General features: G+C 44.3%; 1 protein-coding gene across 1 annotated transcript in view; it reads left to right on the forward strand.

Annotated features, from left to right (window-relative positions):
* Positions 1–788: 788 nt before the first annotated feature.
* The window catches only part of ZSWIM6 (zinc finger SWIM-type containing 6), a 235,281-nt gene continuing 222,227 nt past the window's right edge, over positions 789–13,842 (forward strand). The window contains exon 1 of the mRNA XM_030927202.1: positions 789–1,453. Within this exon, the coding sequence (XP_030783062.1) occupies positions 790–1,453 (664 nt within the window). The 5' untranslated portion in view covers position 789. The remainder of the gene's footprint in view (positions 1,454–13,842) is intronic.

A 13,842-nucleotide genomic window follows, 5' to 3' on the forward strand; every position in this document is an offset into this window, starting at 1 on the left:
GCCATCCTCCCCCTTCCCTGCCGCAGCTTCGGCGGGTGGTGGGGAGAGCTCCCCTGGACCTGCTGGAGGGGAAGCTGGCAGCCGGTCGAGTTCGGCCGCGCCTCCTCCGCCTTCCTCTCCACCCGCGTCCCCCAGGCTCCATGCCGCATTTCTTTGTTTTGAATGCGCCTCCTCCGCCCAGAGGCTTTTCCCCCCAAGGGCAGGCTGACGGGGGGTGGGGCATCGGCCCGTGGGCCCCGCCCTCCATTTAGATGAACCCTCCCTTTCACTCACCCCCCCCATCTCCCCTTTCCTCCCCGCTGCGACCCACGAGGCGCATCCTCACTTCTCGGACTTCAAAGTGAGGCTAAGAACTGGAGGGGGAAAGTGGAGTAGGCAGGGGGCGCAGAGACCCCCCCCCCCTACCTCAGCCCGGGCCCGGCGGCCCGCCCCCTCCCACGGGAACCCCGCCTGAGCCCCGCCCCCCTTTCCGCATCACAGCAGCCTGACATTCTCACAACCCACCGGGCACCCAAACCGCCCGCCCCCGCCACCCCCGTGTCCGCCAAGCGCTCTATTTATGTTTCAGCCCAGCGATTTGCATAGGCCCCGCCCCCGGCCCTAGGTTCCCCCTATCGGAGCTCCGCCCCAGCCTTACGTCACAGCGGAGGCCCCACCTCTTGTGCCCATACAAGGAGCGGTGGGCCCTAGATGGCAGCGTGGCGTCGCGACGGCGTGTGCGTGTTGCGCTTCCTAGTGCCGTTTATAGGGTCCCGGCACTTCCGCTGTCGGGTTAGAAGCGGCGCGGTCATGGCGGAGCGCGGACAGCAGCCTCCTCCCGCGAAACGGCTTTGCTGCCGGCCGGGCGGCGGCGGCGGCGGCGGTGGCGGCGGCGGCGGCGGCGGCAGCAGCGGTGGCGGCGGCGCGGGTGGCGGCTACAGCTCTGTCTGTCGGCCGGGCCCGCGGGCGGGTGGCGCGGCGGCGGCGTGCGGGGGCGGTGCGGCGCTGGGGTTGCTGCCGCCGGGCAAGACCCAGAGCCCCGAGTCGCTGCTGGACATCGCGGCTCGCAGGGTGGCGGAGAAGTGGCCGTTCCAGCGCGTGGAGGAGCGCTTCGAGCGCATCCCGGAGCCGGTGCAGCGCCGCATAGTCTATTGGTCCTTCCCCCGTAGCGAGCGGGAGATCTGCATGTACTCGTCCTTCAACACCGGCGGCGGCGCCGCGGGCGGCCCCGGCGACGACAGCGGCGGCCCCGGCGGCGCTGGCGGCGGCGGCGGCGGCGGCGGCGGCGGCTCCTCGTCCTCCCCGGCGGCCACCTCGGCCGCCGCCGCCGCCGCCGCCGCCGCCGCCGCGGGGGCCGGGGCCCCGTCGGTGGGGGCCGCCGGGGCGGCGGACGCCGGCGACGAGACGCGGCTGCCCTTCCGCCGGGGCATCGCGCTGCTGGAGAGCGGCTGCGTAGACAACGTCCTGCAAGTCGGTGAGTCACGGGGCAGCCGGGGGCCGTCTGTCCTTCCGTCAGTCCCTGGGTGGGGGGGGGGGGGCGCGCGCTTTTCTCCTGCGGACAGCCCCCAGTTCCGCGCGCGTCCGCACCCTTGCGGGTGTCCTCACTGGCCCGGACGGTCCTCCTGAGCGGAGCGCCCATTTCCTCCCTCCCTTCCCTGCCCCTGGTCGCCCCGGGCGGGCGAGCGCGAGTGGGAAATGAATCAGCAGGACGCGCCCCTCCGCGGGCTCCGCGCCCCCGGCCCGCGCTCTCCTCCCCGCTATCCCTTCCCCGCTCTTCTCCGGGGAGCACATCCTGGAGGACTGCTCGCCGGTTTCGGGGGTGGATGTGGACAAAGGCGCGGGCGGACGGCCGGGTTCCCGCGAGGGTGTGTGTGGCGGGGCTGTGCGGGGCGGGGGAGGGGGCGCGGGCCGCAGACAATGCCGGCCGCGGCCCGGCCGCTCGGCGCTCCCACCCCTTTCACTGCCTGTCGCTCGCTCTTTTTTCTTTTTGGCCCCCGCCCCACGCGATTTGAGGGGAGGGGAATACGTTTAAAGCCGCTCGGCGGCCGCTCTTCCCAGGGCTCCGACGGGAGAGCGGCCGCTGCGCTCCCGGGGTCGCTGTGGTGTCTGGCCCGGGCGAGCTCCACCGGCCGCCGCGGCTTTAAATGTCTTTTTCTTTGCGTCTCCTCAGTCTCCAAGCGGCGCAGGGGGGAGGTGGCGGCGGACGGGACTCTGTCTCCGGAGGGACATCTCGGCGGGAGGACACCCCCTAATTAAAGGGCGCGAGCCCGAGGAGGAGCCGCTCGCGCTTCCCTTTTTTGTGCAGCTGCCTCCAGACGCCACTGTGCGGGCCGCGGCGCAGCCCTTGTACCCCACCGCCCGAGTTTTGTTTGCGCTGGATGGTCAGGTCGTGGTGCCCCGGGCAAGCCGCGGTCAGCATTTGCAGATTTGCCGCTCGCAGCCAAAGGGGCGAGCGGGCTGCAGGAGCGCGAGACACTGGGCTAGGCTGCCGCTCCCGCGTCCCCGCGGCGCGGCAGCCCGGCACGACCCAGCACTTTGTTCTCATTTTCAGGTTTATTTGTGCCCCTTTCAGTTTTCTGTCACCCTCCGAAAAGGAGAAACCAAACAAAAGAGTCTCTTTATTTCTTTTCAGGGCTTGTAAAGTAGAAGATATTTGACAAAGGCGAGAGAAGGACTTGTGATTTAGAGCTGCACAGCCCTCCTTTCTCTGACAGATCCTGAGAGTTTTCTCAAATACCTTAGTTTAAAAGCGTCCCCTGTTCCCCTTCCCCCAAAATGTTCTTTTTCCCCGTCCAGATCTTTTTCAGCCGTAGCGATGGGAATGTTTGAGCCAGACTGAAAAGAACAATGAATGCTATAGTGAAACTTCCTATTTTTTTCTCCTGATTGCAAATGGCATATTTTCTGACCCCTTCCCATGTTAGTGTACTTGAAATTGTAGCATAGTGAACCCGGCACGGAATGAATGGGTTTAGATTTGGACGCATCTCTCTCTCTCTTTGATTTTTAACTTAATCCTTTTTCTCTTTCTGTAGTCAGTTCCTTTTATCATTCTTTTCTTTGGGAGTGGGGTGGAGGCCTGGATAGGGGCCCCAAGAGAGAATTAAGATTTGTTTTAATCCTGTCTGGTTAATTTGAATTCTAATGCAATCTGTAAACGTGATTTTCTGCATGGTCATTTATTTCCAAAGGCAGCCCCCAGTGTTGCCTTTTCTATGTTGGGCGCTCTCTCCTTCTGTCTATAGAGGGTTTAGCTTTTGAGGCTATTCAGCTATCCTTTTTTCCCCTTAAAACAAATCTAATTAACATTATTTCAAGTTATACCTTTTTTTGTTTGTCTGTTTCCTGCCGGTTGGAGATGGATGGAAGCACATCTATGGCTTCTCAGTATTACAAACTAGAGTCTGCGAATTTTTATGGCTTGGCTGGCAATGTTGAGGGTTTTTTTTTTTTTTTTTCCTCTCCCTGTGCTTGACTCTGCTTGCAAGCAATGAGGAATGACAGGAGAGCACATAGGGAGGGTTTCTTGGCTGATTGCATTTAAGCCAGGAATTCACTGTGAAAATAAAGCCAAGGGGCGATAAATAAAAGAGGCAATCTTCTCTAGGAGACAGACACACAGCGTGGGCTTTGCCTGCTTTCATCAGTGGAAGAGGCCTGGGTGAGTAGTTGTAAAAGAAAATGGTAACTTTTTGAATAGTCCCCAAAGGGGAAGGAGGCCACTGAATGGAATTGGCAGTGGTTGACGTGAAGTGGTGTGATGTTTCTCGTGTAGTTTGAAGAGTTGACCACCACTTCAGAAACATACGTGCTAAACAAGTGCTATACAAATTGTGGAAAATATTCTTTTTTCCCATCTGAGTTCTGCCATTTGCCTTAACTTCCAAGTTGTATTACTTGTTGTGCCAGTCAGCTTTAGAGATGGAAGGCTGTTATATGCCTGGCAGCTGGCACTGTGAGATAGAACACTTATGATCAGGGTTCCCCCACCCCCCTTTATGGGGAACAGAGAGAGGGTGGCTAGATTAACCATTTAATTTAGCTTGAAGTGGTGGTTTGAATTGATATGCTAACTTGAAAGGCTTATTTTATAATTTTGATTTGAGGTGGAACTCTTTTGTTTGTTTTAGTTTCCTGAAATGGAAAAGAACAGAATACTTTGTTGATAGCACCGTAATGCTTTACGGTGTTTTTTTGGTATTGCAGAATTACAAGTTTATACAGAAAGTATTCATTGACTTTTGTAGAGATGACTAAATTACAACAGGGAAAATCTAGTTGTTGGACTTTATTTTACATTTATGCTGTTGATAGTTTCAGGATTGAGGGGCTTGTCAGAAATTAAATCTATCGGTAGTTACTATTTTTCAACTTCTAGATTTTAAGAAGAAATTTAAGGGAAAAAATTAAACCTTTGTTACAGTAGTTGTAAGCAATATTTAGTTGTCACAGAGTTTGCCCATCAATTGATTACAGGAAAGTGTTAGAGAAAGAGTAGTTGGCTTATTTTTGTTAAGTAATTAATATTGCTGGGCACGGTGGCTCACACCTGTAATCCCCGAACTTTGGGAGGTTGAGGTGGGTTGATCGCTTGAGCTCAGAAGTTCTAGACCAGACTGGGCAACATGGTGAAACCCTGTCCCTACCAAAAATAGAAAAACTTAGCTAGGTGTGGTGGCAGGCATCTGTGGTCCCAGCTACTTGGGAGGCTGAGATGGAAGGATCGCTTGAGCCCAGGAGGCTGAGGTTTCAGTGAGCCAAGATGGTACCACTGCACTCCAGCCTGGGTGACGGAGTAAGACTCTATCTCAAAAAAGAAAAAAAATTGATACTGATATTGGAAGAGAGCTGTCTCTGCAGGTACTGGTATGTATGTATTATCGGCATCATTTAAGTAATGATTTAGAAGTTACATAAAAAAAATTTTCCAAGTTATTGTCTAGCAAAGAGCTTCCCTGGTATGACCTGAAACTCAAAGTTATAGAGGAAAAGATAGATAAATTTAATTGGATAAAAATAAAAAAGGGCCGGGCGGAGTGAGTTGTGCCTGTCATCCCAGCACTTTGGGAGGCTGAGGTGGGCAGATCACTTGAGGTCAGAAGTTAGGGAGCAGCCTGGCCAACGTGGTGAAACCCCGCCTCTACCAAAAATTACAAAAATTACGCACCGTAGCACATGCCTGTAATCTCAGCTACTTGGGAGGCTGAGGCAGGAGAATGGCTTGAACCTGGGAAGCGGAGGTTGCACTGAACTGAGATCGCACCATTGCACACTCCAGCCTGAGCAACAGACTGAGACTCTGTCTCACCCCACCTCTACCAAAAATTACAAAAATTAGGCATCGTGGCACATGCCTGTAATCTCAGCTACTTGGGAGGCTGAGGCAGGAGAATGGCTTGAACCCGGGAAGCGGAGGTTGCACTGAACTGAGATCGCACCATTGCACACTCCAGCCTGGGCAACAGACTGAGACTGTCTCAAGAGGGAAAAAAAAAATCGAAAAGTTTCCGTAGGGCTGAAAACACTACAAATCAAATTTAGCAGTTAATTCGGCCAAATATTTACAGCACATTGGACCAAAGGTTGGTAAAAAACTTATAATTTGTCAAGAAGAGAGATGGATAACCCAATAGGAAAATGGGCAACACATTTCAGAGAGGAAGACGTAGATGGCCAATAACCATACTCATCTTCATTCTTACATAAAGAGATGCAAATAGGCTGGGCGTGGTGACTCATGCCTGTAATCTCAGCAGTTAGGAGGCCTAGGTGGGTGGATCACTTGAGGTCAGGAGTTAGAGACCAGCCCGGCCAACATGGGGAAACGTTATCTCTACTAAAAATACAAAAATTAGAGCGGTTCCGGGTGCCTGTAATCCCAGCTACTCAGGAGGCTGGGGCAGGAGAGGCGTTAGAACCTGAGAAGCAGACGTTGCAGTGAGCCGAGATCGCGTCACTGCACTCCAGCCTGGGTGACAGAGCGAGACTCCGTCTTAAAAAAAAAAAAGATGCAAATAAAAATGAGACGCCATTTTCCTCTACCACGTTGGTGAAGACTAAAAAGACAATACCCAGAATTGGTTGAAGAGACAAGGAAAAAGGATTCTGCCTACGCTGTTGTTTGACACTGTCTTTTTAAGGAATTTATCCTATAGATAATATTGATGTTATTGTGTAATGATGTTCTGTATAGTGATGCTCATTGCCGTGTGGTTTGCAAGAGTAAACAGCGGGATGGAGTTAACCTAAATTTCTACAGAAGGGAAATGCCCAAGAAATACTCAATGGAATACTATGCAACTATGAAAAGATGAATTAGATTTATACATAGTGACAAGGAAAGATAACCAGAATATTTAAAAACAAGTTAAAAACTTCTTATACTATGCTGCAATTTGTGTTTAAAACAAAAAAGACTTGCATATAGATGCATAAAAATGTCTGTAAGGCTACACAAGCAATCGTGGAAGTATGGGTATTTTTCGAGAAGGGCAGTTAAGTGAATGGTCAAGGATTTGGGGCGGGGGAACTTTAACTTTTTACTTTATGCCTATTTTATGGTTGGATTTTTCTTAAAACTAGAAGCATATATTTTTGTAATAAAGAAACTTACAAAAATTATCCTTGAGTTTTTAATTTATGTTTGTTTTGGTGTGTTTGCATATGTGTGTGTCTGTGTGCTTGAGTAAGTGTGAGTGTGAAGGTCCTTTCTGAAGGAAGGAGATATATTCTAAAAGAAATGGCCTTCTAAATGGCCTTTTTTTTCTGTTTACTTTTGGGAGAAAAGAATATTGCCCAGCATTCCATTTAACATTCTGGTAAACACATTCTTACACTCTTTTCAGATTCATAACTTAAAAGTTTTGTGTTTTTTTGTGAGGGTGGCAAGGCAGTAAAAGAAGAACATTATTCGAATTAAGATGAGTACAAATTTCAATCAGATAATTTATTGGTTTTTGAGTATTTTGATTTTTCTTTACAAACAGGAGATCACTAAATAAAGATGATTCTGAATGCACATTGAAAATTGGGTGCTTGTTTATTGATGATAGTACATTTCATTGAATGCATCGTCAAGGTTAATATAAAATAATTTTATGCCAGAACCTACCCTTTTTCTGACTTTTGATTAATAGAGAAATACACAATACATGTTGAAACCAGTTGCATAGGTATTTTTTATTGTTCTTTTGTGTGAGTTGAGATTTTGATTTGTATAAGTGATTTTTGAAAGTATTTCAGTACTTGATAGGTCCTTAGCATTGTTCTGAAGGAAGTTAAATATTCAGTTTTAAGACTACCTGGAGTTTGTTATACTTAGTTCTCTGAAGGATAATATTGCTCCGTTGAGAAAATCTAAAATGTTCAGGAGACAGTGACAATAATAGAAGGTGAAAATGGCGGATTTGGGTTAAGCAAACATTTTCACTCTTTCTAAAGCCTTTAATTTCTTGCAATTCAGATGTGTTACAGGTACACCCTTGGACTGAAAAGGCTATCCTCAATTTTTTCCACTTGGCACTGAGTTTCATCTATTTTGCAGATATGAGACTGATGCCTGCCTTTTTAGAAACATCAGGATGCCCTTGGAACATGTTCTTTAGTAGAAGAATTATTGCAATTAACTGAACCATTTATGTCATTATTGTCTTAAGTACGTCCTCACTGATTTTTAAGATTTTTATCCTGGGGCTCTTCCCCCCCCCACCCCCCCCACAATGGATAGTCAATTGCTGTCTCAATTCTAACCCTACGAATGTTTCATATGGAAAGGTATGGACCAGCATCTATTTCTGCTTACACTCATATTCACTGTTTAGTTAAGAATGTATGATTTCAGCTAGCAATATGTTCAGTGATAGGCAGTGTAGGAATGACATGTTTTATAAGAGTTGTCCCTTTGAAAGATCACATGAGACCAGCCTGGGCAACATGGTGAAACCCTCTCTCTACTAAAATATAAAAATTAGCTGGGTGTAGTGGCATACCCCTGTAATCCCAGCTTCTCAGGAGGCTGAGGTGGGAGAATTGCTTGAACCTGGGAGGTGGAGGCTGCAGGCTACAGTGAGCCAAGATTGTACCACTGTACTCAAGCCTGGGTGACAGCAAGAACCTGTCTCAAAAAAAAAAAAAAAAAAAAAAAAAAAAAAAAAAAATCACGATTGGATCTGTACTGTTTCCACATGCTTTATATTTTTTTGTGTTAGACTGTAAATTTTCTTCAACGAGGCAAAATAAATTTGGTACCTTTAAGAAGCATACTTACATATGATAAAGTCATTTAGTGTTAGAAACTTGTATGGGGCAATCATTAAACTGTTGTTGACTTAAATGGTTATATTTAAGAGCACAAATATCCTAAAAACGAAAGATTATAGGTAAGTATAAATATCTTAGAAACAAAGTGGGTTATAGGCAGGTCTTTTTAAAACGGTAGTAAACAGTATGAAACCCACAACACCATTTTTAGCTACCTTTCAAATTACCATGGTATAATTTTTAAAATAGTGCTTTGTCACAACAGAAAGGCTAGTTTAGTTTTTGTGGTTTATTAATTTTTTAACATGTAAATATTTGGAGATTACTTTAAATTCAAAACCACGAGCTGTTTCCCCCTTTAAAGGCATCTTCTTTGGAAAAATCAGTATCAGATGATAATTTGGAGAAAAGTGTTACTGAGTCTTGTCTTGTGAAGAGACGTTTTGTTTGTCAGTCCTACCCAGATCTCAAAAGTAAAGTGTGTTTGTTAGAGAAAAACCTGGTTGTCTTCAGTTTTTGCTTTCAGTGCCCTGTGTTCCTCTAAGAATATGCTTTGTACTTGGTTTTTGGTTCTTTAAAAATAGGACGCTTCCTTATTTTTTTCCATCTAGAAAAGACAGCTAAAGCAAGCTTCAGATACAATGCGGTGCAAAATTGCTTGTCGTTTTGAACTTTCAGCTGATAGTAAACTGTTGCTTGAGTATGCTAAATGTTTTATGTCTGTGGAATTCGCTTAACTAATTTTGTGTCAGCTAATATATGTGTGTATATATGTCTACAAATAGATATATGTGATGATGTCCACAGGTGAACAGAGAAGGATACAAATTAACCCAGGTATAATTTGAATGTTGTAACCACATGCATATTTCAGTGACCCCTCTGTACAGATCCACAGTTCCATCTTTCTTAAAACAAAATATGCTGAAAGATGAAAGGTATTTTTGTAAATAAAATACTCTTGCATTATAGTTGTTATCTACTAGTAGAGCTATGGAGATTTTAGAGATAAAAAAATAACTTCAATTTCAGTTTTTCCCATTTTCCTGATAAGAAAACTGAGGCCCAAACATGTTAAGTAAATTTTTTAGAATGGCATAGGAAATGGCAAGCTGTGCTGCATATTTTTCTACTGCTTGGACCGTGTCTTAGTTTGGTAGTCTCTGAAATCAAAACAAGCATGTTCTTGAATGTAAATTGGACTCTTTGGAGAGGTTATTTGGCTAACATTTATTGAATGTTTTAAATGTATTCCTAGATAGCATTTTAGTTTCAGGCTAAATTCTGATGACTGCAGTACAGTACTGGTTCTAGCATGCTCAATTCATGCTAGTGTAAAACACATTTGTGGATATTTGGAAATCATAGTAATGTTATGAGGTTAAAGTTCAGAAAAACTGTGTTACAGCTGTGTGATTATACAGCAAGTCCTTGAATAACATGGTATCACTGTATCATTGATGAGAAAATACAGAAGTCAGTTCTGGCTAGGACCATTATCTTGGGTGGAATTTGCATGGTCAGCTTATGTCTGTGAGGGTTTTCTTTGGGTACTCCGGTTGCCTCCTACATCCCAAAGATGTGCACATAAGGCAGATTGTCCCATTTAAATGGCCCCAGTCTGAATGAGTGTGGGTGTGTGTGTGTGCCCTACAGTGGGAGTGGTATCCCGTCCAGGGTGGGTTCCTGCCTTTCTCCCTGAGCTGCTGGAACAGGCTCTGTCCACCTGGTACCTTGAACTGGAATAACTGGGTGAAGAATTATCTTGTTTTTATTAATCGTTATTAAATGTATGTATATTTCACATTCATTTCAATGTGTAATATTAAAAGTGTTGTGGTCTTTATTTAGAAGTTTGGTGGTGTTTTTGTGACCAAAAATATGTGATAGGAAATGACTGTTTATGTCAATTAGCCTATGATGAATTGGTTTTGTAATATGTCATTTTGATTAAAGTCAGTTTCCAAGAGCCTATTGATGGCATTAAGTGGAGGACTTACTGTTACGCGAATATAATACACCCATATAATAAAGAATTTACTGAAAGTTTGAAGTGCTTGTATAGAACAACAGAAGTTTGCTCTCAACTTAGTGTATGTATGAAAACTTGTCCAGTATTGTTTGTATTTGACCACGTTTTTAAAATATAATGTATTGTTTTTGTCAACGTGCCTCCTTCTCCTTCACCAGTAAATAGTATACACATAATCCTTTGGGATGTACCTATACATATATGTACCTCTTTAACATAAATGATGTGGCCTCCAAACTGTAGTTCTCTGTAGCCTTTTTTTTTTTTTTCTTTTTGAGATGGAGTCTCCCTTTGTTGTCCAGGCTGGAATGCAGTGGTACAATCTCAGCTCACTGCAACCTCTGCCTCCCAGGTTCAAGCAATTCTCTTGCCTCAGCCTCCTGAGTAGCTGGGATTACAGGCATGCACCATGACGCCCAGCTAATTTTTGTATTTTTAGTAGGGTCAGGGGTTTCACCACGTTGGTCAGGCTAGTCTCGAACTCCTGACCTCAAGTGATCCACCCACCTTGGCCTCTTAAAATGCTAGGATTCAGGTGTGAGTCACCACACCTGGCTTTTAAAGCCTTTTTGTATGACTTGGGGCAGTTCTTCACTGAACCAGCTGGACATAATTTATGGTGAGACTCTTAATACTGCTACAACATTTAATAATAGTAAGAGTAATAACAACTAACATTTCATAGCACTTAACCAGGTGCCAAATACTGCCCTGGAATATAATTAGAAGAGGTAAGTAATACCTACTGAGAGTATATTCCATTTCCCTCATTTCCTTTATATATTTCTTAACAGCCATATGCGTTAGGGACCATTATTGTTTCTATTTTACAGATGAGGAAACTGAAACACAGGGAAAAAAGTAGAAATAACTTGTTGCTGTTAAAAACAGAGCCTGACACACACAATCTCTTTGGTTGGTGTTCAAGCAATACTGCTCATGATGCATCATCATTCCCTATCCTAGAAGGTTTAGCTTTACAGTGTCTTGCTACTTTCTAGAGTGACTTTCACAGTGGCCTGGATTTTAAATTGTGATCATAGGTATGATTTTAAAATGTTATTTTTTTTCCATTGGGAGGATTTATTTAAAAATCATAAGGATATTTACACATTAGGATTAAAAAATTTTTGGTTGTGGTAAAATGTACATACTGTAATACTGACCATCTTAACCACTTTTATGTGTGTGGTTCAGCAGTGTTAAGTACATTTACATTGTTGTGTAAATAATCTCCAGAACTCTAAAATTTTACTTGAAAAACTACTACATTTAAAAAAATGTCTTTTAGGAATTCTAGCTTTGAAGGATGGTTATGTTGGGTGATTTTGATCATCTTCCATGAGATGTTAAGTTTTTAAAGAAATTAGCTTGCAGGTTAGATCTAATATGTATGCAGCAAAGTTAGGTTCTCAAAGTGTATTTGAGAAATTAAATATCTCATTTTAAGGTCCTTTTTAAATGTTACAATTATATTATTTCTTGTTGCTGATAAAGAGATTTGACATTTCTTTGAAAGATGGAGTTTTGTCTGTGCAATTCCTGAACGCTGATGTTAATTGGAAGGATGCAGTAGAACCTGTCAGTACATTTAAACTCTTCCTAACTGGATAAGCTGATCAGATACATTGGAAGCTCATTTAGTGAATTAATGTGCTTAAAATTTAGGTGACTAACTCCCTCTTCTTGCCTTACTTAACAGTCTGTGTACTTAAAGTGTTTTTCATTGTTAGTTGGTGTCAGATCTCTAATGTTGGAAGATTTTATAGAGAAAACTTACATAAGAAGATAGCATGTAGAATAAGTCCACAAAAGCAAGTTTTAAATTTTTCTACATAATTACAATCGGTACAGATTAGAATATGGTATATGCCAGGTTGTACGTGATAAATGTTTGCTGACAGTTACTAGCGTTTTTATGAGTGTAGTACTGTGTAGGGATTCTATAATTTAGGTATAAGGGGCATACCTGGAGTCTCTTCTGGTGTGGCTATTGGTCTCTGTTGGTAGAAGCCTGGTCATGCTGAACGTTTCCTCCTGCAACTCATTTCTACAAAGAAGATTGTCGTGATTTTTATAGTAAGTACTTTGTCATAAAATAAGATTCTAAAACCCAGATACCATGTTTGTAATCTGGCTGTTTTATGTGACCAAACTTTTAAATATGTAATATGTTAGCCTTGTTCTTTTTTGACTTTGTGTTTTAGTGTTCTGTGAGTTTCCTTTTTTTTTTTTTTTTTTTTTTTTGGTGAGACAGAGTCTCTCTCTGTCACCCAGGCTGGAGTGCAGTGGTGCAGTCTTGGCTCACTGCAGTCTCCAATCTCCACCTCCTGGGTTCAAGCGATTCTTGTGCTTCAACCTCCTGAGAAGCTGGGATTACAGGCATGTGCCACCACGCCCGGCTAATTTTTTGTATTGTTAGTAGAGACGGGGTTTCACCATGTTGGCCAGGCTGGTCTGGAACTCTTGACCTCAGTGATCCACCCGCCTTGGCCTCCCAGAGTGTTGGGATTACAGGTGTGAGCGTGGCCAGGATTTTGTATTCTTGATGCCATTTTACAATTCTTCTTCCCTCCTTCCCCCGAATATCACTTGTGTAATTTTTGTCTGATATACCTTCAGCCCAGTCACCTAGCCAGTCTTTTCAGGATTGTGGTTTATACTTTTCTCTAGACAGTGGTAAAGTTGATGACTGAAATGATCAATGGCTGCTTTCTGATGATGGCAGGGTAGAATCAAGTGAGACTTGAGGGCAGCAGGTGTGGAAGACTCTAAACCCAACTTGCCTCACATCTCCAGTTTGTTCGTTTGTTCTTTTCTTTCTTCCTTTCTTTCTTTCCTTTCTTCTCTCGTTTTCTTTCTCTTCTTCTGTCCTTTTCTTTCTTGGGGATGGGGTGAGGGAAGGGAGGAGAAAGGAATCTGTGGTAGAAAAGAAGACAAATTAGAAGAGGTAAGTAATACGTACTGAGAGTATATTCCATTTCCCTCATTCCCTCCAGTTGTCCCCCTCTTCCTCCAATCATCCTTTAGGGAAATAAAGTTGAGGTCAGAAGGACCTATGTGTTACAGCTGCTGCTTAGCTGCTATTTTTAGCATGGCCCTACATCAGGCTGACACCAGGCCATGATGGCACAGGGCCAGCACGTTGTGGGACTGCTGGTAAATGTCAAAAACTTAACTTTCAGATATCAAACAAAACTAAATTTCAGACATATTCTGTGCTGTGGTACTCTATTTGCTTTTCTTTCTTTTTTTTTTTTTTGAAATAGGATGTACATGTTTTTAGACGTGATTGATTTTTAATAGTAGTCATAAATAAATCTTGAAACCTGTAATGTATAGTTTATTTTAGGTAGGAGAAAGATTTAAGAATTGTCTTGTCAGATCAGACATGTAGTCCAGCTCAATATTTTTCATTTTGTGGTGCCACCAAGAGGTGTGAAATTTGCCTGATTTATTTACTATGCCTTAGGCATTCTTAAAATTGCTGTAGCTGTTGAAGTTGTGGAGTCTGAATTGGTTTGTATAATTATAGGTGCCATCAGACATTAAAAAGAAACATATTGTTTTTT

The sequence above is a fragment of the Rhinopithecus roxellana genome, chromosome 3 (assembly GCF_007565055.1).
Source record: "Rhinopithecus roxellana isolate Shanxi Qingling chromosome 3, ASM756505v1, whole genome shotgun sequence".
NCBI lineage: Eukaryota > Metazoa > Chordata > Mammalia > Primates > Cercopithecidae > Rhinopithecus > Rhinopithecus roxellana.